At 42.2% G+C, this 27,409-nt stretch overlaps 1 protein-coding gene across 1 annotated transcript in view; it reads right to left on the reverse strand.

Annotated features, from left to right (window-relative positions):
- Positions 1 to 3,377: 3,377 nt before the first annotated feature.
- Positions 3,378 to 27,409, reverse strand: part of Lrmda (leucine rich melanocyte differentiation associated) — a 1,059,497-nt gene continuing 1,035,465 nt past the window's right edge. The window contains 1 exon segment of the mRNA NM_001109441.1: positions 3,378 to 3,518. Coding sequence (NP_001102911.1) covers positions 3,439 to 3,518 — 80 coding nt within the window. The 3' untranslated portion in view covers positions 3,378 to 3,438.

Genomic DNA, 27,409 nt, shown 5'->3' on the forward strand with positions numbered 1-27,409 from the left:
GGCTTTGTTGAGATGTTCTTCAAATATTGAAAGATAGTGCTTTTGGAAAGGTGGCTCAGTGGAAATAGATAGGTGCCTGCCACAAGCATGACAACCTGGGTTCATCTCCAGGACCCATGTGGTGGGAGGAGAGAACTAATTCCAGAAAATTATTCTCTGACTTTCATCCACCAACAGTGGCATGCAGCACATACACACACCAAATAAAAATATAATTAAAAATGTAAAAACTGAACACAGTGGTGGAAGCAACAGTAGTAACACAGGATATCATGTCAAGCTTCACTGACCTGGCTGTCATACAAACGAGTGACTAGCATACTTGTCTTTTTCTGGCATTTTTCCCCTCTCCTACTCAAGGCAGATTATAATACTATACCCACACAAATTGGAGATACCAGAGTCAACAAATGGTAACATCCTTTTTCAGTGGAAGTTGTTTCTTGGAAACAAAACTGGAATAAGCACGTAACGAAGGTCACATTGGATGAACTGCACCAGATGGGCAACAAGGAAGAGTCACTGTGAGCCCTATAGCATTTCCCCTGGGCATCAAGCAGTGACACATATCTGGCATAGGTTGCCCTTGCAAGTAACACATTGTGGGTTGTGTTGAGGTTATGACAGAAAGCACCACATAGAATGTTTTCATTCTACATATTAACTAAGAAGGCTATTTCTTAGAAAGAGCAAGAAAAATGGTTTCCTTTGAAGTAGTGAAGATATAGCTTGTGTGTGAAGAAACACATACAAACACACTTTCATTTAGTCTGTAGTTTGCTTTCTTTTATTCTTTAATACATATGAATATGTGAAAACATACAACATGGAGATGTGCAGCCTGATCTAGTGATAATCTTTTGTAATGTCCTTCTATTTAAAGCAACAAACAGATGGAGGGTTTATGAGCAAGGCTGGTAAAGGTAAGAGCAAATGATTGCTCTAGCACTTTTAATAGGATTTCCCACAATCTAAAACAGTACTCCCCCAGGAACAAATTGTTCTATAAAATTACATTAGTTAGGAAAAATATGGTCTCCCTGACTTTGCAGAGGCAACAAGGAGCTCCAGAATTTTATGCATCTCCCAGTTCTTTGGACTCAGACCAGTGTCTTGGGAAGGGGAAATAGGGTTGTCTGGGACTGCTCCCCAAAGAATAAGCTGTGTGCAGCCCAGCAAAAGGAAGACAAACAGGTGCAAAGGGGAGGCTGAGACATGTCTGGGTTTCAGATGAATTTATTACCCTGTAATTTCCTCCTTTGTAAACATGGTTTGGGAAATTCCTACAGATTTTAGATAAACAAGACTCAGGGCTTTCTCCTCTGCCAATTCAGACCAGAGTCCAGGTCTAGAAAGTCAGATCTTGCTCAACAGACAACAGAATTGTACACAACCCAACAATAATTCATTATCATCATCCCTACTTAGGAGAAACAAAACTCACTTTAATTCCACAGCTAAGATGAATATACTGCCAGGATGGCCTTTACGCAAGTTATAATTAAAGCTAATCTTAATTGAAGTTATTACACCATTCTGGAAGAAAACAAACAGCCCAAAGAGGGGGAAGCAGTGTGGTCAATAACTCACTCCAATTTTTTTTTTTTTTTTGCCTCCAAAGCTCACATTGAGGGAGACATTCCTGCGCGTGATACAAATGGTTCTGACATTAAGAAAAGTAAACAAGTAAGAAAAATAAAGATGGAAAAATTCTGTGGTCAGTTCACAAGTGCTTTTTTATTGTTTGAGGCAGGGTTAAAGCCTTTTATGAAGACAGGGATATATGTGCTGTTAGATTGGCTGTGACATCAGACTAGTTTCGCTGCCCTTGCACAGAGCCTTGCTTCTCATAATATGCAATGGACCAAAGGTTCTGATACCTCTAAACAAAGAGGCAAGGCGGGACCTGATGATGTGAATGTAAACCATTAGCTCTCAGTGCTGTTGTGTAGATCAAACAGAGAAGGTACTCAACCCTGGTTATAAGTGGGTTGTATAATCTCTAGTTATTAATGGTCTCAGGCTGATGAATGGAGGTTGTGCAATCTCCATGCAGGACTCCTTTCATCCTAGATATGTTATTCCACGGCCCAGTTGACTCAGTACAGCAGAGGCTATGTAAACAGACTAGATCTGAGAAAGACGGCCCTTCTCTAGCTGCTCAGAGTGTCTGAGTACCCAATGACTGCCTCACCATTAACAACCCTCTTGCTGTCTATAACTTGAAGGGATTTTTGGAGGATCTGCTGTCTTAGTTACGCTACCCAGTGAAATGAACACACAGCATACTATGAAAAGAAGGTATGTCAAGGGCAGGAAGACTTTCAGATGCCTTTTAGAGTGGCTTAACTGGGACAATTGTAGACAAAAATGACAGCCCTTGGCTAGTATGGTTGTGCTTGCTTTCCTGTGATATCAGTGCCAGCAAATGACCACAGATAGAAGTCAGATGGGTCTGACTTCTGAAATATTCTGAGAGAAACAGGAAACCTTAAAGGTGTGTTTTCTATCAAACCTGTTTGATCTGCTGGGTGGTTTCTACAATCTTCCATTTGTTTTCTAATCTTCTGGCCCATCATACCATCTTTCCTTAGCTCACTACATTTAAATAGCATCCAAAGGGCATGGCAGCCTGTTCTTTTAGGGTTAATATGGCTGGCCATAGGCATTGCTGAACATATATGGTAAAAACCAAAAGAGAATCTCTGGTGTTGCCAAACACTTGCCAGGAAAACTAACCCTGGGACATGTTCAGGACAAGTAGATTTCGAACAACCACAAGAAAAATGCTTTTGCAGTCAGGGATTTTGGGAAACTCAGGAATTGTACTGTGATACCACCCATAAACACATGACTTGCTTGAGAAGTTGTGTCCTTGAAGGGTTATGTATGGAAACTCATTGTCAATGATAAAAGACGATGTTTATGAACTAGTTAATATAATGCCTACTCTGCCGTCTGAAGGGATAAAGAGGATGTGTCCTTTCTCTGCACCAGTGGCTACTCCACTGAGAATAAGCCCAAGGGCTCAGTGATATCAGAGGACTTGACTCAGAATGCAAGCCCAGGAGAGCTTCTCTCACTATACCACAGCTTGTGAGCAAGCCTGAGGAGGCCCCAGGTGCGACCCCTGCTTGCCTGTGAGCAATAGAGAGACCAGGCAATCTGTCATGGTGTTCCTGCTGTCAGCCCTGGTGCTGCGCCACTACTATCTGTCACCCTGGTGGATGAGACCTGCTTAAGGGGCAATCATGTCAATCTCTCTGTGACCACTGAGTCTAAGGGAGGTAGATGACTGTGACAGGCCTGGCAAAGTAGGCACAAGGTACTGAAAGGCAGAAGTCACAGCCTTCTTAGAGAGACAGGAGGCAGCCTGTGGTTTTTCTTGCTTTTCCATTTTATTGTCATGAAATCGGCTAACGTGTGCAGAATTTAGCTTCAGAGCTGGTCATCTCGGATGAACCTGTTACCCTCTGAGTTTCTTCCATAGTACAAATAACGACCTTTCCCCAAGATACCTGTAAACAGAAAGGAAAATCATTACTGGTGGCACAACTCATATAGTTCAGAAATCCAGTTATTATTACAGGCATGCATGATGATTGCTAATTTGATGGGAGGTAGATTAAGATGACAAAGACTGTACCTTTTGGTCCATAGAGTTGACCTTGTATTGAAATGTTACTACCAAGTATAGAGTGCTAGAAATAACAGCTTTACGTGTGATTTCTTTGCATAATTAGAAATTTCCTAATTTGACAAATGGTTCCCCAAAATATAGCATGATTCCCACCCCCCCCAGATTTCCTCAGTTTAGAACTAAGAATAAAAAATTAAGTTTAAATTAGATGAACCTAGCCCAAGCGAAGGCCACAGGATAATCTTTGTAGAATGTGACTATCTTGAAGTCCTTTATTGGAAATCAATATTGTTGACTTCCAGAGAGAATTTTCAAAATCCTGGGGTCTTCAAGTCCATGCTGGGTGATTAAAGAAGAGAGGCTGTGCTGATTGAAGACTGTACAGACAGTAATAAGTGCCATTGACATTAGATGTCCCCACTGCTAGGCACCACATTGAGGTTGAGGCAACTCATCTCTCCTGTTAAAAAGATCTTGATTTTCATCTTCAATTTCAATTTTATATATTCATATATAATTTCTGGCTCTTTATGAAACTTTCCTGTCCTTCATGGTGGTTGTGGGACACTTCATTATGAAGCACAGCATTAGAAGAGGGGCAGATGCACTAATCAACTCATCCTTACATATTACATATACCCCCAACAAAATGTCCTATGCCTGGAGGTGCATGCCTGTCACCCTAGTACTTGGGTGGATAGTAAAATGATGGTGAGTTGGAGTCTAACCTTAGCTTCATAGTGAGACTCTTTAAAAAGAGAAATCAAGAGCCAAGGCAGTAACTTGGAAAAATAGTACTTGCCTAGAATGTGGAAGTGTCTGGTTTTGATGCTCATCACTACAGAATAAATATCCAGAAGGCACCGGCTATAGTTAAAAGTCTATAAGATTATTTTAAAAAGTGTTCCCACAAGAAAATATTTATAACTTCTGTTGGCCAACGTCATCCTTTTTTACCATCCTTTTTTTTCTTTCCAATCTTAGAAGAACTACCCTAAAATTCTCTTGCATAGAGTTGCCTGAGGACAAATGAGACTTAAATCTCTGAAGTACACAGGAAACAAAGAAAGGAAATAGTTATAAAAGAACAATGCATGAGCCACACCCCTGCCTGTGATAGTCACCCTCTGTGCACATGATTCGTATTTCCTCAGATTGGCGGTGTGATAGCAGTACTCAGCACTCTTCATTGATCTGAGATCAGCCATGTTCTCCACATGACATGCTAGTGTTACAAACTTATACACTTTGTGTGTGTGTGTGTGTGTGTGTGTGTGTGTGTGTGTGTGTGTATGTATGTATGAATTAGTGTGCGTGTATTGTAGTAGGTATGTGGATGTGGGTATGTGTACGTGTGTATGGATGTAGGTACATGTGTATATGTGTGTAGGGGGATGGGTATAGGTGCATGTGTATTAGGTATGTGTACATGTATATATCTATGGAGGTCACAGGTTGATGTCAGTTAACTGTCTTCCTCTTTTTACACAAATACCATCTACTGGGTTGTTTGTTTGTTTGTTTGTTTGTTTGTTTTGTTTTGTGTTCTCTTACTGGCCTGGAGTACATGGATTTGGATTTGGCTAGACTGGCTGACCAACAGGCTGCTAGGTTCCTTCTGCCCAGCTCTATCTTTGAGAATACAGATGTACACAGCTGTACACTGCCTTTACTTTATATGGGCACTGGGGAATCAAACTCAGGTTCTCATACTTGCATTGCAAGTACTTTTTCAATGCACCTCTACATTCCCTAAACTTCGTTCTTAAATAAGGATTAAAATGTCATGTAGAAACTTTTAAGGGTAGTGTAGATCTGCCCTGCATTGGATAATCAGAGGCAAACTTGAAAATTACCCAGGGCCAGGAGCTCTCGGAGTTGGAGGAGGAACAGGATGACATCATTTGGGACCTGGCTCTTTTCTTGCTGTGTTGCCATAGACGGCTTTATTGTGGGCTTCTCTTCCTGCTTGACTTGGCTTTCCTGTCCCTCCACGTCCCTAGTCCCCAGTTTCTGGTTTTCGGTATTGGTCTAGTGCCTGGAAATACTGAGCTTGTGTGAAACCTCACTCAGATCTTTCTTGTGACCCATTCTTTCAGCTCTTGGCACAGAGCTGCTCCCTTTATTGTATTTTGTACTGCCTAGAGTTGTGCTGACATCATCATTAATGCCAGAACCCTGGTGGTCTAAGGGCTGGGTTGGTCACATTCTACCTCCCTCAGTGGCTTGGATGAGTATGCCTCAGAGGCATGGGAAACCCCACAAAAGACTTAAAAAGGTCTTAAACCTGGCTGATTCAAGCAACCCTCAAAAAATCTGGAGGCACAGTACAAAGGATGTCAATTTCTTTCTACGGTACCAGTACAGCATGCGTTTTCATAAAAAGATGGGGATAGGGCTGCCAGATATTGTAAGGAACACAGTCCTTCTCATGAGCAAACTGCATGACAGGCAGTCATGTGCACACACACACCGCTGTCTACCATGGCTGCACTCCTTTTCATAAACTTGTCTGCACATTTGGGCAGTCTATATCTTTTCTCTCCATCCTTCTCCATGCTGAATTTCCACTCTAGACGCAAACAGATGGAAAACAGTGTTCCTGGAACATAGGCCTGGGATACATTCTGAGCCATGCTCACACATTTATGGTTGGCACTGATAAAAGTCCTTTTTAAGGCCTGCCCTGTTTCTTTAGGCCTGGAAGCAAGACTGTTTATAGACATCCTGGCGAGAGAGGGCTGTTTGATGAATGCAGGAGGCAGCGGCTAGGTGTCAGCACTTGGAAAATGAGGCAAGGCCGTGAGTTATTAATATTGTCAATGATCTCTTGATGGGAAAACAGATACTGCACTCACTGTCAGATTTAAATAGACATTGAGTGCGTTAATGACAAAAGGGCAGACTTCAAACAAAGGGGCTGTGTGCTGGGAAGCCGACTTGGTCTCTGGGCTGGCACTAACCTGATCTGAAAAGACACTGTCAGGACTGGAGACAGGCCCAGGATTGTGCATGGTGACAGAAAACAGAGATGCTGACAGAGATACCAGCGCCATATTATGCCAAGGACATCCAAGTACTGTCTAGGACTCTAACGCAAGCTGACATCACTTCCTAACATGCAATCCTTTTTCCTCTGCTCCTGAAGTACTGGCATATTTCTTCTACACATCATTCCAAAACTAGCCATGCCCATCAAGCTCCTGGCAGCTTTGGTCTGTGGGAGCTATGGGGTCAGGGCCTACAGATAACCTATCTCACCCTGGGCTGTGCAGGGGATGACATTTCCTCATTGATATCTGGATGGCTTACGGTGACCAGAGGACTGATGTGTAGTTAAACTCTTGTAGGCTGGGGCTGCTTTGGGAAGGCCCAGGGGTGGCCTGGGCAACCCCAAATAAAACCTAGCTGCTGGTGTTTTCCTGGGGATGAGGGTGCTCAGCCTAGAGACATACAGATGATTAAATTAAGCTAGCCTTGTCCCTCATACATTCTCTGTGGGAGCCAACAGTAGGGAGGCAACTACTCAAAATATTTGACTTTTGGACCTTAAAAACAAAAAGAAGACATTAAGAAGGGAAAAGGGAGCAGCCTGGTACAAACCCATATGTGGCCAGAGGACTTTTATTTATCAAGGAAGTCATTTATGAAGTCATAGTTTTGATCATATGGGTAGCTCCTGTCCCCACTCCAACCTTCTTCCTCAACTAGAAAAACTGCCCAAGGCTGTGAAAAGCTGCAGAAGGGGCCATTTGTTTGCACTTTGTATTTTCACAGGGAGGTTCTCAGAGGCTGGAATTTGGGATGTGGTTGTGAGTCAGTAGGCCGTAGCCTCTGACACATCTGCAATGGATTCTGTTTATCTCCTCAGACTCCATGATTGCAGAAATGGATGGAGACACCATATTTAGTGGCATGCAGAGTGTTTTTAATTACAACACAAGGCTTTGGCCATAGTGAGGCAGGCTGGCTATATATCAGGCCAATGTGCAGATGTCGGTACGGGGGTTTTTTTGGGGGGCTCTGAAAAACGGCAGTGCACTGTCCCCCGGGGGATTTTCTCCTGCCAGATGAGACTCCTAATTTTTCTTAAGTAGCCAGTTTTTCCCATCACATAAGCTCTTAAAGCTATAATTATGAAAAAAATGCGTGGGGGAAAATCTGTTTTAAAGAGGTCCTTTATCTTTTCAATGCTCCTATCCTCTGCACTGAGTGTTCTGATTATGCAGGTTTGCACTGCCTAGTGAGTGGGAATAGGCCTCTTTTCTTAGATACCCACTGTAGTGACAGGGACCATTCTAGAGACATAGCTGGGGTGGGGATCCTGGCATATCCCTCTACAAGTCCAGTATAGATTCCATCCTGGCTTCTCATCCTACAATCTGTCCCTCATGTCTATTGGCCACGGACATTGACCCCTTATTGCCCCTGTCTTTCCCATTTGTAGATGAAGACAAAGATAACCATGGCAGGTCCTTTTGAATTGTGAAATAGGCAACATGGTACTTTTAACATTACTTTTGTGAAGTGGGGGCATTGGGTCCTTATTTCCTATGGAGGAGGTATGATCAATGTGACCAATTATACTGTTAAGTCTTAGGATACATGTATTCATATCCCAATAATATAGCACCAATCAGAGTACTGAGTTTGAGTCCAAACTCTTCTGTGGATATGTCAGCAACTCAGAGTTCATATTCCCTGTTGGGAGTGCTGACCACCAACAGCCCTATATCTCACTAGCTTTGATATAATGCCATGTCTCCAGAGACTACCCCATCAGAGTGTTTGAGTTTACTTTTGATGCAGATCAAACCACTAATTTGTAAAATAGAAAAATGAAGTCTTAACCTTTTTGATACTTGTGATAATCACCACTTTAAATGTTCTTGTCTTGAGCATGAGTGTAGTGCCACACTGACAAGGAGACTATACTCTGACTGTGGCCACGTGACACTTACTAGACAGTGGCAAAAATAGCAGAACAGAGATCTCTAATATCTCAAAAGAAAGGAAGGACACAGAATTATGTGGTCTTGGCAGAAAATGATGGCATGTTCTGAAGAGGGAGAGAAGGCCTGTAGCAGAGAAAGAAAATGTAGCAGTAGAGTCCCTCTGGGCCAATGTGGAAGTTTCTAGAACAAAATAACCATGGGATACTATGTAAATCCATATCCTTCCTCCTCCACTTCCTAATAACAGAGTATGGTACAGGGGAGGTTAGGCAATCTGCTAAATACATTTAGGAACTTACACATACATATACACACACATGTACATGCACATATCTGCATGTATATCTGCATAAACATTTTAAACAGATCCTATCAAATTTGTAATTTTTAGTCCTGTATCCTTTTATCTTAAACCTCTGATATGACCTTCCTACATTTCAAACATTAAAAAAAGTAGGCAGCTTAAATATATGCCTTAATAAAGGAGAGGCAGGGTACCAGGACAAGAGTTTCTGTTTTTCAATACTGATGATATTGTCATTTTCAACACCTTTCCCCCTCAAAAAATACAGTAATCCCAGTGTCTGACTGGAAGGAGAAAAGTGAAGTGAATACTATCTGGCTTTCAGAGCTAAAAACATCATGCACCAGAAAGGAATGTCCTGTTCCCCACGTGCCTGGGTTTTTGGTGCATAGGAGTCAAGTTGTACCTAGAAAACGAAGAAGCACAAACGGTTTACATCCTTGAGAAAGTGTTCTCTCAATAACCTAATCTCAGCCACGTGACGTGTTACTGGTTCTCTTGTGGATTTAAGAGGGAGCTAGCAGGGTCACAAGCATACAGGTCCCACACAAGGTTCAGTATAAGTTGCTATAAGCAAAGTGACAGGAAGAAAGATACCATGTAGGGAAGCAGTTTTTCTAGAAGAAGAAAGACCAAGTCCTTCCTCCATGCCTAGACAAATTGTCTTCTATTTGCCTCTGAGTCCCATCTTATAAGTCGAACAAGATTTCTAGTTCAACCGAAAAGGAAAGGGTGACCCTTCCTTCCTTCCCAAACCAATAGGCCAAGACTTGAGTCAGGTGTCTTGGCTTATAGTCATCATCGTCAGTTGAAGATGGTGGGTACCACAGTTACCATGACACTAACTGGCTCTCCTCCCCATGGCTGAGTGGAGGATGCACTGGACATTGTCCTTGCTTTTCACTGCAGGACCCACCTTCAGGCATGGCCTCCAGTAGTACACAAAGGAGCTCTTGAGAAGCACTAGGGTGTACTTATTCTGGATCCTGCTACTGTGTAGGAGTGGTCACCAAATGCTGCCAGTTTAGCCTCCAGGATATTTTTGCCTTCTGGCTTACATGTACTAACATGTATAAACTTGCCTGATAAATTTTCTTTGAGAAAGCACAAGTTATGCACAGCAAGTTCTGTTTTGACAGTTTAACTCCTTACTTGCTTCTTAAATACCAAGTCAAACATTTTGTGTTCTTAATATTTTTCTTCCTCCTTTCAGAGGAGCATGACTTCATTCCCATATAATATTCCTCTACTTTTTTTTTTTGCAAACTATGAACATTGCCCAGTGACATCAAGTCTTTTCCGACATCATTTAGTGGCAAGAGAGCCCCTATTTCCTGGAGTAAATTTGTGTGTTGCTGAATTACAACAGGAAAGGTGAGCTGTCTGGGAATGTTTGGTCACATTTTACCACGTTTATCTCTGGCTGATTTCATTTTATTTTTTTCATTATTTCTACCAAGGTTAATCCTACCCTATGAATTTGTGTGTCTTTCAAGATCTTGGGATGTAAATCTTGGGTCAGTGTTTTTATCTATGATAAATCATATTAGATTCAAGGTCCAGTTGCTGTCAGTTTTCCCTCAGGCTGATTATTTCTACTGACAATCTTTATCATAAATTAAAAGACGGTTTTTATTTGTTTCTTAGCACCTGGAGCCCAGTGTGAACATTCTAGATATAAAACAAGATTCAAATCATGGGGCCATGACAAGATGCTTTTTGTAAACACAGTGAACACAAAGTCAGCTCTCACAATACGGCCATTAATCCAAAGGTTAGGATGCAGACAAAGAGCCTCTCAGATTAAACTTAGAGAAATGTGTGCTTGGCCTCAGTGATCAAACTCTTGGGAGATGGCCTGAGGAATGGCTCATAACTATCCCTTGAGAGTCTAGATTGTGAAGCCTGCTCAGCCAGATGCTGGACCGTGTCAGGCCTCACCCTGTATCTGAAGGAAACAAAGCACCAGGGGGAAAGGATCTAACTGTGGTGAGGTGACTGTGATGGGCAGGCATCCTTGCCTCCAGACCAGGGAGGCTGGACAGCTCAGGGTGAGAATGAGCAGACAGGTTGACATGTGATAAAGCAGAGTCTGTAGAAAATACGCTCTGGGCTCCCAGGGCAGTGGAAATGAAGCTTGTCATCTCAGGAGGAAAAGGAGTTGGGAAGGGGAGGATAGGAGGACACACACACACACACACACACACACACACACACACACACACACACCTTTTCTGCATAGCAAGACATGTTTTTCCTTTGTGTGTACAAATCTTAGAAATCTTTGTCAATTGAGTGGACCCCCAGTCACCATCCCTGCTGTCTCTCCTTGAGCCCATGGATATCATGACCTGGTGGAAAAGGCTACAGACTTTCTTAGACATCACTGAACATGTGTCCACCAAAAATCATGGTGAAGAGAGCCCCTGGACCTTTGCTCACACGTCCTTTCAATTTTGTTTGCAGTAAGAGCAGGCCCACTGTGGAAGAGCCTCAGAGCCAGAGCACTCCCTCTTTCCTGGCATTTAACATCACCAGCCCTTTGTCTTTCACATCCACACACAAACTGAGACCTAGCAGAAATACGAGACCAAATCCACTTTCCTTGTTTGAACAAGTCCCCTCTCTCTTCAGAAATAAGATTGGAAAGCTTACTGATCCAAGCTTTTGTTTGTTTGTTTACTTATTTGGTTTTGCATTCTCAGGTCTCTTCTGTCCCAAGTAAGAAATAAAAGCAGAAAACACCCTTCTTCCTGATGTCCTAATGAGCAGTTTACTTAAGCCCAATTGTAAGTGTTACTTTGCCTTTTCCTGAACTCTCTAGTAAGACACAGAATGCTACATTTTCCTTTAAAAGTATTTCCTTTTGTGTGTCAGAGAACTCCCCAGCTGGGACAGGATTTGAGGGCACTCATTTTCAGGGAAGTCCTTCACTTATAGAGCCAGAAAATGGTCTCCCTCTAAGGTGACAATAACCACACATTGGTCTTTTTCAAGCAGGAAAGGAAATTTTGCTTTTATAGCAAATATCATTTTTTTGAATGTATGATTTAATTGTTCAATCTTTTTTACAGACACAAGGGTCTTCTGTGAACTTCAAAGATCACCACCAACAGAACCTAGGCTTATCCTTTGCTACTTTTTCATGGAGGGAAACAGGGACTATAGTGTCTGCCAGGAGAGGGGCATCAAGGATCCAAGAACAGTTAGATTCCAAAGTGCATGCTAAGATGGGATGCAAATCAGGTGTAATTCACGGGATGCCTTTCCAGCCACTCCTGGATGGATCTCACCCTGGCTGTCACTCAAAATGGACAGTGGTCATGTGTGAAGACTTCGTGTTTCTGTTTTAAGAGAACTAAGAAATCTTTCAGACGAAAGGAGCCGGGGTGAGGGTAGGGAGAGAGGGAGTGGAAGAGAGGAAGAGGGGGAGAGAGGGAGAGAAAGGAAGAGAGAAGTAGAAGAGGCAAAAGGGAAGTAGGGGGAGGTAGGGAGGGAGACAGAAACAGAGAGACACAGTCGCACCCTCCACCACTCAAAATATCGTTGTATTTATCTTTTCCTCATCATCTTTTGAAGTCAGAATTGTAGCCACTAGAGGGCAGCATGCAGTTAGGAAACAGCTACAGCTTTCTTTACATAAATAAGGGCAACTATTCAGGGAAGGCCATTAAAGCCACACTGTGCTTGTGGTCACCAATTACACATTCTGTAATGATCAATATGTCATGTTTACCCAATCTGGGCTGAAGGCTATCTGGGACTGAGGCTACCAAAGGCTCCCCTCTCTCTGACACTTTTAGGTTCCTTCTGCCTCAATTTCAGGAACTGATTTTCCTTACCAGCTATGAGTAATTTTAGCTCAGGGTTTTGTTTTTTTGTTGTTAATGTTACCTGAGTAGATGTAAAGTAGCATGCAAACTAATAAAGACAGATCCTCTCTTAGAGAAAGAAAACAAAGTACGTGCGCCATGGGTATCCCCAAAGGAAAGTGTCATCCGCTGGCATGGAGTTACCATTATATGAGAGCATCTTTTAAAAGTTATTTTTATTTTCTGACTAAAGTGTCCATTGGAATGATACACAAAACTTGTGGTTGCTTCTTTTTTTAAGGGCAGGTATTTCTTGCTTAAAACCCAACCACTGTCTTTCTTCCTTTCTCAGAATATCTGGTCCAGAGTCATCACTCACACCAAGAACAGCAACTGAGTGACCTCCCATCACATAAGGCATTGATATTTGCAGCTTCCAAAGATATCAAACCCAAACTGGTTTTAAAGTCCAGGAAACAGCATTGTGAACTAGAATCATATGGGATGAAAATAAGTACAGGGATTCAACCCATGAAGAAGACAAAATCCAGTTGCTAGGTTCTGCTCCCCCTACCCCAAGCAACAGAATGCAGAGTGCAGCTGCGGCTCCAGTAAGCATGACAAGGCTCCTGCCCTCCTTCCAGACATTCCCTCAAGGTAACAGTCATGTGACTTACCAGCCACAAAGGAAAGGTTGGGTTTGGTTAATTAATTAGATTATTAACTCATGATTAAGTGGAAACTTTGAGTTTTCTTTCACCCATAAAACAACAATCTCACTAGATATGGCAGAGTGACTGCAGTGTTTCCAGTGAGGATGACACAATCAGGAAGTAAGATGAGAATGAAGAAATGCATGCCACGCAGGACCACAGCATCCTTCCTCTGCACGGACTCCAGAAAGGTTCAGACAGCAGATTCCCACACACGCCACAAAGCCTAAGCTACATTCTCAGGTGCTCAGTGAATAATTTGTACAGGGTGGTGGTGGAAGTCAGAGGCAACCTCACATGTCATTTTTCAATTTATTACATCTTTTAAGACAGGCTTTTGCCGGTGTACAGATTACCCATTAGGCTACACTGGATTTCCAGGAATCCCTAGGCTGGGGTTATAAGCACATAGCAGCATGTCTGGCTTTATCATGCTGGTCCTAAGAGATGGAACATGGGTCCTGATGCTTGCTTCCCAATGAGATGTCTCCCCATTTCCAAGTTGATATTTGTGGACTGAGTGCAACGGTCTAAGAATACTTCGGGGCCAATGCATTTGACAAGCTAAAGAGTTGGGTGTTCTGTACCTAGAACATTGGTTCTCTCTGACTTTCCCTGCATAGGAACTACCCCCAAAACTTCCCATTTAGTGGGTCTGAGTCTGGGTCAAGAAATTTGCTTATTTTGACAAATTCTCTTTTCTTTGATAAAGTAAATGACCTTTGTTTTAGTTGTATTTAAAATCAGAGACACAAAGAATCTGGTTAATTGAAAGTCTTGCTGTATTGCATCCCAGTAAATGAAAGTTTTATTTGCTTCCCAAGAACAGCCACAAAAATAAATGGCACCAAAATAGGTAAATAATGATTGACCGAAGCTAGGTAGAGCTCTTGTCTAGCACAGTGTCGGGCCTCTAGTTCAAACTTCAGCACTGCAAAGAGAAAAAGTTCTCTCCTTTTTTTTCCTGTTTTATTTTAGTGGCAGGCTGATTGCATTAACAGGAGAAGAAAGCTTTAGAATGGGGTAAGACTGGGGGTGAGCCTGTAAAACATGATTTATGAAGTACAGGGCAGGGCAATTTGGAAAACAACTTTCCAGATAATCTTTGCTCTTCCTCAAAACTTCCAGGCCCCTCTGTGAACACACCTGAGCAGTGGGGTTCTTCTGCAGAGAGCATGCAGGGGTGTTGGCTGTGTCCTGGAGAAGATGTCCACATTTGGGTTTTAGATCTGTTCTTATAGAGGGCTAGCATCAAAAGGTGGAGGCAGGGCTTTCTCTACTGTTCTGTGTGCTTCCTTGGGCTAAAGTTTATCAAAAGAGCTGTTGAAAATAAACAGGAGTTTCTAGAAAAGAGATGTGTGTGTGTTGGGGGGAATGGGATGCTCAGACAAAATTAAGCAAATGTCATAACAACTGTGTTTGTTGTAATTCAAACCCCTGAAGAATTAAGTGAAGAGCTTCCTCCTTGAGCTCATTGGCCCAGCCTCCATGTGCCTTCCATTAGAATTTAAGTGAACTGTTTCTACATAGATGGTACCATAATTTTTCGTAATTCCAGGATAGTCAAAATTGCCTCTCTCAAAGAAAAACAAAGACAATCTGTCGATATTTGATCTAATTGGAAGAAGCTTACTTTGCCTCTCCCTTCCTTCTACACACTTCTCTCCCTCCCTCCTTTTTTTTCACTCCTTCATATTCTCATTCTCTCTCTGTCTCTGTCTCTGTCTCTGTCTCTGTCTCTGTCTCTGTCTCTGTCTCTCTCTCTCTCTTTGTGTGTGTGTCCTAAAGTCTATTGTTGCAGAAACACAATATAATATACTTGTGCACTAACAAACTGTATTCCTGAATGTTTTCAGCTACCCATCCCCCACCCACTTAACATACACTTTTACATATGTGTGTGTAAATCCATGCACACATGTGTGTACATAAAGAGGAAGAAGCACATAAGAGCACTAGAAACTTTCTGTACCCCATTTCTCGCTCAAGATGAAAGCCTAGTAAATACAAAGCACATTAGAAAGGCCTTCATTAGGGCTAGCCTCATTAAAACTTAATGAAGTTACCAGTCTCCCCAGCAATAGTAAGAAGGGTATTTTTTTTTGCCTGTCAATGGAGTAGTCCCAGACAGAGAAATATTAGTGACAGTAGGTGGTGCCAGGTGTTATCTGTCCCTGGAATGTACTACTTTGAAGGCTTAGGACATTACTCCTTGTATTAGTTTGGCTCTTATTTGTCAGGATTCACCCTGTGGTAAGTTAACATGCCTCCATCCTGGAAAAACAACGTTTGCCTATTGTCCAGTATAGCCTAATAGAATACATCTGGCTCTGACACTTTGATGCCCAGCTCTGAGCCACATTCAGCAACACAAATTAACAGCATAGACATTGCCCACGCTGAGCAGGAAGCAATAACCAGCTACCTGCTACTTGGCCAAAATCTCATTATAAGCCATTACAGTAATTGAGGGCCAAGACTGTGGATATTACACTCCCTGTGCGCCAGTGGTTAGTTGAGGAGAAGAAAGACTTGTAATGGAGGAGGTGGGGCAGACAGGAAAAGCAAGGCTGTCACCGTGATGTTCTGTGGTGCTGAGGTGGGGTAGGGGTGTTCCTGAACCATTTCTCTTCTTGCCTTTGAAGCCCACATGACCCCAGGAAGATGATGTAATTTTTGGTCGGCCTCCAACAATGCTATACAATTAAAAATTGGTTTAAATGAGTAATGGAGAGAGCCATGGAGGGAAGATAGGGCAAAATAAGACAGAATGTTCCATAAGTGAAAAGCATCCAAAGTGACAGAACTCCAGAGGAAGCTACCCACCTCCTTAGAATGCAGAGATTTTCTAATGCATTAGAGTGTTTGTAAAGTCAATCCTGTCCCTGAAACCTGTATTCCAAGCCTCAAGGCCTTGCTAAACAAACTATAGTGGCTGTATCATTTACCCTAGATCTCAGCAAATGGTTTCTGGGTATAGTGATAGATCAGGAGGGGTGAAGAGAGGAGGAAGACTGGATTTATCAATCAGCCTGTATCTGAGGACAATGAAGATGTTTCTAGATGTGGCAATAATGGTGACACCTGGAAGATTCATTCAGTGCAGGGAGAGAAGTTAATTGCAGGTATATTAGTGACCTCCAGATTCTCACTGCTGCCCATCTTGCTGTGGTTTGGACCACAAATGTCTCTCATGAACCTCTCTGACACAAGAGCCTCAGTCCCAGATGTTGGGACATGATGACCTCTAGTAGAAGGAAGCTAGGTATGATGGTTGACTGTCAACAGATGGGGCTGCGAAGCACATGTGAGGGTTTTCCAGGGAAGATTATAAGGTCAAGATTACTGCCTTGACTAATCTCAATGGCTAGGATCTAGGAAAGGGGGACAAAATCTGGAAGCATGGGCATTTTCTTCCTGGTCTTTCTGCTCACCATGAGGTGGGCCTCTCTGCCACATCTTTCTTACCATAATAAACTGAAACGATGAACCAAATGAAACCTTTTTCTCCATATACTTACTTTGCTCATGTATTCTGTCACCACAGTGAAAAATTGACTAATAAAAGTTATTTGTAGGCATGGCCTTGGAGAAGGGGACAAAGGGACTTTTCCCCCTTTTATTTATTTATTTTGTACCCACTCTGTAAGGTGCAAGGATTCCTATCCTACAAACTCTAGCATGGTACCACCTCAGGACAAGTTGAAGAGCAACAGGGTCAGCTGATTACAGATAGAATCTCCCAAGCCATCTGCCTTAGTGTCCTTTGTCCCAGGCAACCTGGTCGTGGTGACAGAAAGCTAACAGACACAAACACCACCAGTAGCAGACCAGTGACACCACAAGTCACCAAGCATGGGAGTAAGCTTCTAGAAGTTTTAAATAAAAACATTCCTGTCATGTGTCATCCATAGATACCATGGCAAGGTGGAGAATAAGCCTTGCTAAACAAGACCTAATGGCCTTATCCTATACCCTAAGCAAAGGGTTCCTGGGTATAGATGCCCTAACTGAGGGACTAATACTTTCGGAGGTTGAATGACCGTTCCCTAGGGGATAAAGATGCCTGTGAGCATCAAACACCTCCCTCCACTCACCCTCAGCTATACCAGCCTCATTCCTTCTCTTCACCTAGAGGGTTAAGCCATCTGGGGCCTAGAAAATGGTTGCAGTTGGTACAAGTGAGGCCTTCCCTATAACTAGATCCTTCAGGAAAAAACAAATTAATCAACAGTGAGCTGAAGTGGGTTTAATGATTGCATTCTGCATACAATCAGCTTTTCCCTTTTCGAGGGCCATCAATATGTCACGGGAAGACATATCTGAAGGATATAGCCCTTAACATCAAGGTTATCTATTCTCCACAAGGCTCCCACTTCTTGCCCGGCTGAGACTCCACGCTGCCTGTGTCTAACATTTTCATCAACTCTGCAATCAATCAAGGTAATAATGTTGTGCAAAAAATCAATTAACAACGCAATTAAACTTTCCTTATTATCTCAAAGGGCTGAAATAATACCTAAAGGGAAGATAGACTCAGTGAACGCAGACATCCATAATCCAATGTGAAAGTGAATTATGAGGTTGGGCAGATGCAGGCATGTGCGGGTGCTGTTATTTTCTAAGGGTTATATCTCATCACGGCAGTGTATCAGTCAGCCCCAATCCCAGACCCTAAAATTCCAAATTACTTTTAAGAAATATATGATGTGCAATATCGAGTTCATATCTTTTAAAGATAACCCCCTCCTCGATTGCCACCCTCCCCCAAGAAAGAATTGAATGGCGGTATTACTCAAAGACAAAATGATCTTTCAACAAGAACATAAAGTATAAAAGCTATAATAACATTTACATCTGTATAGCATGCATCTCTGTAAATGCAGGTCATCTATTATACATAATCCCAAGCGCCTAAAAGGCCCAGCATGCAACACGACATTTAAAACCTAAATGCGTAAATGTACAAACTTCTCCAGGATGGCTGTAGCTTCCCTCTCTGTAGAAGCCTCAACTCTCAGGGTCTTGCTCATTTCTACACACACATGCACATACGCACGCACGCATGTATGCATGCACGCACGCACACGCACACACACATCAGGAATAATGGAAATATTTCTCATTTAAAACAAGAATGACTATATTGTTTAGGAATTACACTCCACTTGCATTGAAACACTATTTAGGATTTGCACATCTACAGTGGAGAGAGAAAGGACTATTAACCTTCTGCAGCAGTGAAAGAAAGACCAGAAACTTCATATTGAAATGAGATACAGAAGGGAATTCCTTCTGCATGTCGTAGCACCTACAGAGGAAGGCCCTGAGATAGACGAAATGCAATGAGCAGTAGAGGAAAAGGAAGAAGAGGAAAAGCAGAGAATAGAAAGCTAGTGATCTTAGTACTAATCTTAAGTGAATGTTTTTGAATGGCCTCCAGCTCCTAGGAACAAATAGTAAATACTGGTTTGAAGAACACATAATAAGCAACAAATATTCCCAGGTCGTCTCTCTCAACTCATCCTTTTCCATCAAGGACCACAGCTGATAGAATCTCAGGATCTACTACATTTTGAAATCCAAGAAGATTCCTGGAAACCCACAGATGTCAGAGGAGCTGTTCTAGGACCTTGACAGTGGACTTGCACTGGATGCTACCTGGACCTTCGTAATCCTCAGTAGTGAAATCTATTACTTCTTTACTCTTCTCTCTTCCTTTCCTAAGCTACTCACTTTTAACAGCCTCCATTTTCAGCACAGCATGAAGGCAAGACTGAGCCCCAACTGCTGACTTAATTGAACAGTGATACACAAGACAAATCTACGTGAGCAACCGTTCTGTAGTTCCTTCAAAATCCAGAGGCAGTCCAGAGAGGGACTCTTGGTACAGATTTTTCAATTGAGAAGTTGGACTGGTTTAGTGAACCTTGATATCTATCTCTGAACCTTAAGAAACATAATTAATATGTTTTCATTTTCAATGACTATATTGTGTGTGTATGAACTGGAACTGTTCCTGCTGTGTATTTGATTCCACTGACGATGGGGTGGGTTGGATTTTAAATGATGTGTGAGTACTTCTGTGCTTTCTCTTCTCTGGTTTATGTGTTATTCATGACTTGCGTTACAGACATGGCTGATACACAGATGTAAATGTTATTAAATCTTTTGTATTTTGGAGGCTTTGTGAAAGGTTTCTTTGTTTTCAAATAGTTCTCTTAACCACCAAAAATAACCAGTAATACATGACAATATCTTGGGAATGCTTCCCCTTTTCTTTCTACTGAGTTTTCTGATGAAGAGATTTCCCCTTGTACTGCTGGCTTTTTATCAAAATCAAAGTATAGTGCAAAGTGGTAGACGGAAGAGTTGTATACTTAGAGTAACAATGCAGTACTCTTGGTTCACTATGTGAGCGCATGCACGCATGCACATTGCATGTAACTAAGTTGTCCTGAGCATGCATTCTGTATGTCCTCTTGTAAACTCAGGCGCACTGTGGGTGTGAATGTGTTGACCTTATTTTGCTAAATCAGAACCAAAAGTCACCCAGTTTTTGATTACCTGTCATCATTGCAGCTGCCTTATTGTGTTTGGTATCTGACATAAATTTTAATGTTTTCACTCCATTCCATCTTCTTCAAGTTTCTCGGGATTTCAACGGAAATGTGGCAGAGAATAAAGCTCTTCAACAGACAGCACTTAATCACTCTCTATGCTACTCACTGCTTACTTTTCTTCTTTATTGATTTAAAATTTAAACTGCGAATTGTCCACCTACACAGTTACAGCTGGCTAGATTGGAGCAGGCCAGAAAGCACCAGGATGCACAGTCTAACATTGACAGTGGTCCAAATACTGTGAAAGCTGTAGCTCTGCCTACCCTAGACAGGAATGGCAACTGCTGGATCTTTAAGGCATCCCCTGGGAGCACGAGAGGATCCTGAGGAGTGAGGCTGACCAAACAACAAAGGTTCAGAAATGAAGATACATTAGATATTTCCACCTCTTAAGGTCTGGGTTTCTCAGGCCAGAGAAACATTCTAGAAGGCTAATCTTTCTGCTGAGTATCAGCCTTGCAGGTGTTCTGTGCTGGTTGACTTGGCTTAATTACCCCTTTCTTTCTCTGACCCTCTTTTGTCTTCAATGGTTAATCATGCATTCCTTCTAGACTCTACAACACCCTTGGTCCTCACATGGCTTCTAGCCTTCCTTGGGGTTTTGACTTCAGAATTGAAATAGCTTTGCTCCTTTTCACTTCCAGACTTGTCTCAACTTTCCTAAGGAGCAGCTAGTTCCACGGCACATACCAGTATGCTTTCCCTTATTTAAAAAAAATAGGTGTTCCTTGCAAACTAGACTGAATGAAGAATTCCCCAATGGAATTTTAAGTCAAAAAGGTAAGAGGGCAGGAAAACACCAGGTGATTTGAAAAGGAGGACCTGATTCTGGATTTGAAGCAGTGGGAGGTCAGAAATGGAGATACTTGTTGAATAGGATCAGCCCAACAAAACAAAACAAAACAAAACAAAACAAAACAAAACAACAACAACAAAAAAAACCCTCAAAAATTGTGAAAGTCAAGAAAATATTTGATAATTAGCTCTTTTGAGACCCTCAATGACTACAGAATGTAGTGTGGGCCATGATATATTGTATTTGTGTGTGAGTGTCTGTATAAATATTAGCTTGTTTTTCTCTCTACCTACCCACACTTCCTAGTAAAAATGCAAGGAGCAAATAAGTATTATTTACTGAGATATTTTGGTGTATGAAGTAAACATAAGCACACCACACTGATCTATATGTTTTACAAAATAAACATTAGAACAAACTGTGGATTCTAAGAGTATGGAATGCATAGATAGAAAGACTGTGTGGAAGGGAACCAGGCAGAACCAACATTCTAAAATGTCTCTTTCTGTGTATACATTTTTATATCCTCAAAAGTAAATCCAAGTACTGGGAAAAGCAAACCCTCCATGAACTAAATAAAAATAACCTAATTGTACATTAAATTATTGACATAAATACACAAAGAAGCTAATTTGGGACATGTGTCTTTCAGCTACACCCCAAATGTCAGCATATTCCTAATGTTAAAAACAAACAAAACTGTAGAGAAATCTAGAACTCTGTAGTGGATTGCTTCTCAGGGTCACGGGCGTGATCATGCTCAGTGATATTTCTAGGCATAGTGCAGAGTAAAGGAACTAAGTTTACCGAGGTTCTTAAGAGAGTTTAACATGAGACAAAAGAAATTTAAAAACACGAGGGAATGTGTGAGAGACAGAGTGATGCCCTCCAAGATTTCTATAGTGTTATCCCTGAAGCTTGAAAATGTCATCTGACATGGGAAAGGCAGTAGAGGCAGATGTGTGGTACAAGGTTTCAGGTAGATCCAGTATCTTCAACTTTCTGATCAGGCTCCATCTAATTAAATGGGTCCTTAAAGGAGGAATCATTTGAGGTTGTGGCCACAACAAGAGACATGTTTAGAGAGATACAAACCCCCGGGTTTTCAAGTTGGAGAAAAAGGGGCTAAGAGGGACAGAATGTGTGTAGCTTCTAGAGCCTGGGAAAAGCTAGCTTCTAGAAACCGGGAAAGGCAAGAACAGATTTTTCTGCTGGTTCTGCAGAAAAAAAAATAACTGCAATTTTAGTGCAGTTGAAACTTGTAGCTGACCTTTGACTGGGACAGTGAGATAATGTATTTGTATGGCTTAAAGTCACTTAGGTCTGAAGCTACCCTAGAAAACTGGAAAGAGTAGAGGAAAGAGGGCATCGATGAAGATCTATAAAAAACTCTGACTGGAAAGAGATGCATGAGCACAGGACTCCCAGCAGACTATAAGTTCTGGGCCTTCTTAAAGGAACAAGCAACTCAAGAGATAGTACCAGAAACAGAGAAAACCAGGGACACCTTGTCAGGGCAGAGTTCATGAAAAGGTAAGGTTGTATTCGAGGGCCAAATGTAGCACAAATTCAAATAGTAACAGGAATAATGATTTTTCTTGGGTGCATAGAATAAAGCAAGAATCCATTGACCAACATGTCTAAAACATAGAAATAAGTGCAAAAGAGGGGGGATAAGGATCTCCAAAAGTAGCCAGAGATACAAAAGAGATGACACAATCAGGAGGTCTGTATTCTCCAATGCAGGAAGTCATGTGGTTATTGGCAATGGGTGAAACGTCACCAGGAAACAGAATTGTTACACAAGCAGGTTGTCACAAAGGGGGACATATTTTTTGAGAAGGGTCCATATCATGATCATGCTATTAAGCAAGTTTCCATGCTAGCAAAAGTACAATTGAGTATCAAGAGTCTGTGGACATCCATTCTGGAAATCAGTCTGGAGGTTCCTCAGAAAATTGGACATTGAACTGCCTGAGGATCCAGCTATACCTCTCTTGGGCATATACCCAAAAGATGCTCCAACATATAAAAAAGACATGTGCTCCACTATGTTCATCGCAGCCTTATTTATAATAGCCAGAAGCTGGAAAGAACCCAGATGCCCTTCAACAGAGGAATGGATACAGAAAATGTGGTACATCTACACAATGGAATATTACTCAGCTATCAAAAACAACGGCTTTATGAAATTCGTAGGCAAATGGTTGGAACTGGAAAATATCATCCTGAGTGAGCTAACCCAATCACAGAAAGACATACATGGTATGCACTCACTGATAAGTGGCTATTAGCCCAAATGCTTGAATTACCCTAGATGCCTAGAAAAAATAAAACTCAAGACGGATGATCAAAATGTGAATGCTTCACTCCTTCTCTAAAAGGGGAACAAGAATACCCTTGGCAGGGAAGAGAGAGGCAAAGATTAAAACAGAGACTGAAGGAACACCCATTCAGAGCCTGCCCCACATGTGGCCCATACATATACAGCCACCCAATTAGACAAGATGGATGAAGCAAAGAAGTGCAGACCGACAGGAGCCGGATGTAGATCGCTCCTGAGAGACACAGCCAGAATACAGCAAATACAGAGGCGAATGCCAGCAGCAAACCACTGAACTGAGAATAGGTCCCCTATTGAAGGAATCAGAGAAAGAACTGGAAGAGCTTGAAGGGGCTCGAGACCCCAAAAGTACAACAATGCCAAGCAACCAGAGCTTCCAGGGACTAAGCCACTACCTAAAGACTATACATGGACTGACCCTGGACTCTGACCCCATAGGTAGCAATGAATATCCTAGTAAGAGCACCAGTGGAAGGGGAAGCCCTGGGTCCTGCTAAGACTGAACCCCCAGTGAACTGGTCTATGGGGGGAGGGCGGCAATGGGGGGAGGGTTGGGAGGGGAACACCCATAAGGAAGGGGAGGGGGGAGGGGGATGTTTGCCCGGAAACCAAAGAATTATTATTAAGTATTAAATAAATAAAAAAAAAGAGTCTGTGGACATGATGCTCTAAAATATATCCAGCTTCACTTGAACTTAGCAGGCTATTAAGCCTAAGTCAAACCACAAGGAAACAAACAAACAAAATGTTCAACGTGGTTCATCACGTAACCAAAATCTAGAAAAAGAAAAATCTAAAAATCCAGACCAATAGAATGGCTCAGTCATGTAAGCACTTGCCTTGCAAGCAGGAGGACCTGGGTTTATATGCACAGAACCATGTAAAAAGTCAGGAGTGGTGGCACATGCTTGGATTACAACCATTGTAAGCTCAGAGGCAGAAAGAAGTAGATCCTTTGAAACTCACTATTTAGCCACTCTAACCCATGTGACAAAGTTCTGGGCCTTGTCTCAAAAGATAGTAAGGGAGCCTGGAGGATTCAGTGTTAAAGTGTCTGCCATGCAAACAGAGAACTTGAGTTTAGATCCCCACTATCCACATAAAAACCAGGTTCAATATACAGTTATAATGCCACATATAAGCTCGAAAGACCCAAGATACAATCCACAGACACAGGCAGCTCAAGAAGAAGGAAGACCAAAGCATGGATGCTTCAGTACTTCTTAGAAGGGGGAACAAAATACTCAAGAGAGGAAATACGAAGACAAAGTGTGGAGCAGAGACTGAAGGAAAGGCCATCCAGAGACTGCCATACATGGGGATCAATCCCATATATAGACACTAAACCCAGACATTATTGGGGATGCCAAGAAGTGCATGCTGACAGGGGCCTGATATAGCTGTCTCCTGAGAGGCTCTGCCAGAGCCTGACAAATACAGAGGCAGACTCGTAGCCAACCATTGAACTGAGAATGGGGTCCCCAGTGGAGGAGTTAGAGAAAGGAGCTGAAGGGGTTTGCAACCCATAGGAAGAACGGCACCAACTAACCAGACTCTGCCGAGCTCCCAGGGACTAAACTATCAACTATGCCCATGACTCCAGCTGCATATGTAGCACAGGTTGGCCTTGTCAGACATCAATGGGAGGAGAGGCCCTTGGTCCTGCGAAGGTTTGATGCCCCATTGTAGGGGAATGTCAGGGCAGGGAGGCAGGGGTGGGGTGGGGTGGGTAGATGGGTGGGGGATCACCCTCACAGAAGCAGGGAGATGGAGAATGGAGTAGGGGTTTCCAGAGGGGAAACCAGGAAAGTGGATAATATTTGAATATTTAATATTTATTGGATATTAAATAAAATATCTTATAAAAAACGAAAAAATAAAAACTAACCTCAGGACTGGAGTTGGAGGTAGACAGAGACAAGTGGCTCTCTGAATTTGCTGGTCTCAAGTAATGAGGAGGACAGAAAGGAAGTAAAACATTCAGCATCAACCTCTGGCCAGTGATATCTTGTTGTCCTCTGACCTGCACATGTCTCTATACCTGTGCACACATGTGAGCCCATATGAATGCACATACAGAAATCCTGAATGTCAGAGTAATTCAGTGGCCTTTGAGTTCCATCAGCAAACCCCACCCTGGGGCATTCAGAGCAGACTGCTGCTTCATGCTTCTGGTCCTGAGTTCTCTCATTAGTGGACCTGGAGATAACTCCAGTGTTTTCATCTTTGACAAGGTCTTCTTGTTGTCCTAAAGATAACAGTTCCCAAGGTAGGATGTCGAGAACCGCTGCCCTGAATTTAAGACGACTTGATGTATTATAGCATGTAAACCTTGACTGGCTACAAGGGACACCATGGAGATGTCTGAGAAAGATTGAAGAGTCTGGGTTGTATAATTAGGCAAGATTTGGCATCTGTGTTAATTTTCAGATTTACTAATAGGATTTCACAGAAACATGTTCTTATTCATAGGAGATGCTGACTGAAGTATTTAAGAAAGAAGTATGGTAGTGTCTGCAGTTTTTTAAGTATCTCATTAAGATGTGTGTATACACATGCAGACTCAAGAGAAACAGTAAATGTACCAAAATACCAAGAGTAGATTTCAGTGAAGAGTATGCGGGTGTTCAAAGAACTGTGTTTTTAAATCTCCTACAGTCAGAATTTCAAACAAGAAGGGGTTGTGATCCTGACACTTGATGTTCATCACTCAAGGACCTCACAAATCCTTTCTAGCTTTGTGTAAAGGGTCCTTGTCGTCTCTTTTGATCCCTCTTGGATGGCCCATTTAAGCATCTTACTCTAACAATGGCTGAGATCCTTGCAGGCCAATGTTTTTCTTACACAGCGATTAGTTGTCTAATATCATCGAGATAGAAAACTATCACTCCCTCCTTATATTAACACTGTCTCCTACTGTCCTTATGTTCTCTCCCTTCCTCCTCCCTCCCTCTCCACCTCCCCTTTCTACTTCATTTATTCAGTCCTTCTCCCCATTTCCTCAATGCAAGCCCCTGTTTAATTTAGACGACAAAACGCCTGACTAGAGCAGTCCTTCTGGTTCTTTGGCCATGCCTTCTCACATCATTCACCATTTACTGAAGCCCCACTCTGCCTTCAAACAGGACAGGGACATTGCCATGGCTAGGTCTCAGCTCCTGGACACAATGACCCAGTATCCGAAGGCAGGCAATGAGCAAACATTCAATGTTAATGTGGACGAGTACCTGTTATAAATTCAGATGCGAGCAGAATGAAGATGGTAAGACAAGGCAGAATTATGGAACTAGAAAACAGCCTTCCTGCTAGTAGTCACTGCTTTGTAGTCTAGGCTTATGAATTTTGGCAGACCACAGGACTTACATTAAGGTCAGTAGTCATGCCAAAAATGAGGATGAAAGCTTTTCCTGTCAGCCCTCCTGGTAACTTAGAGGAACCTAGTTGCTGAGTATGTATTATCCTTGCCAAATGATGGCATATCTGGGGGTATACCCTGAAGGTTTATCATTTTTTCACCAGCAATTTTGGAGCTGTTCTAGATGAATAACAACAGAACAGACTACAGTTGCAAATTAGCCCTTCCACTTGATGCCTAACATAATAGTTGTCTCCATCTTTCCCATTCCCGAGACCCGGGCAGGCATCTCCCTGTGTGTGGTTTCTTTGGTTAAGTCATCTACTTAGTTTTCCCGTGTACATCAGGCCATAACGAGAGAAAGGACATCTAAGACACTTTTCAAAATCTTGGTCAGTGACCTACTCAAAGCCCCTCCACTGACATTACTTAGGCTAAAACATATTCCTCCTGGTATCAGACTATGAAGTCTAAATCAAGACTTCCAAAAAGAGGAAGAAAAATGTGTGGATTTTAGTGAGCAAAGCATTCTTTGCTTTGATGAATAAAAACTTTTTTTTCCATCTCATCCTGTTTCAATCTGAAAAATACAAGAACATCAAAGGTCGTTTACACAAAATAGTACTCATTAGATATCTGTCATGGTCATCTATGTGCAATAGTAATACTAAATAAAAATTTGACCTGCATAACAAAATCTCACAGAGCCTGGTAGGAAGCCATTACTCTAAATTCACAGGTTGTATTGAGTGAACAAGCATCTCCAAAATCCAGGCTTTGTTAGGATGACAGCAAGGATCCTGTCTCCAGCAGACTGTCAAGAACCAATCATTGTCCTGCACATAGCAAATAATGAATATCCATTGT

This window comes from Rattus norvegicus, chromosome 15 (genome assembly GCF_021556685.1).
Source record: "Rattus norvegicus strain SHRSP/BbbUtx chromosome 15, alternate assembly SHRSP_T2T, whole genome shotgun sequence".
NCBI lineage: Eukaryota > Metazoa > Chordata > Mammalia > Rodentia > Muridae > Rattus > Rattus norvegicus.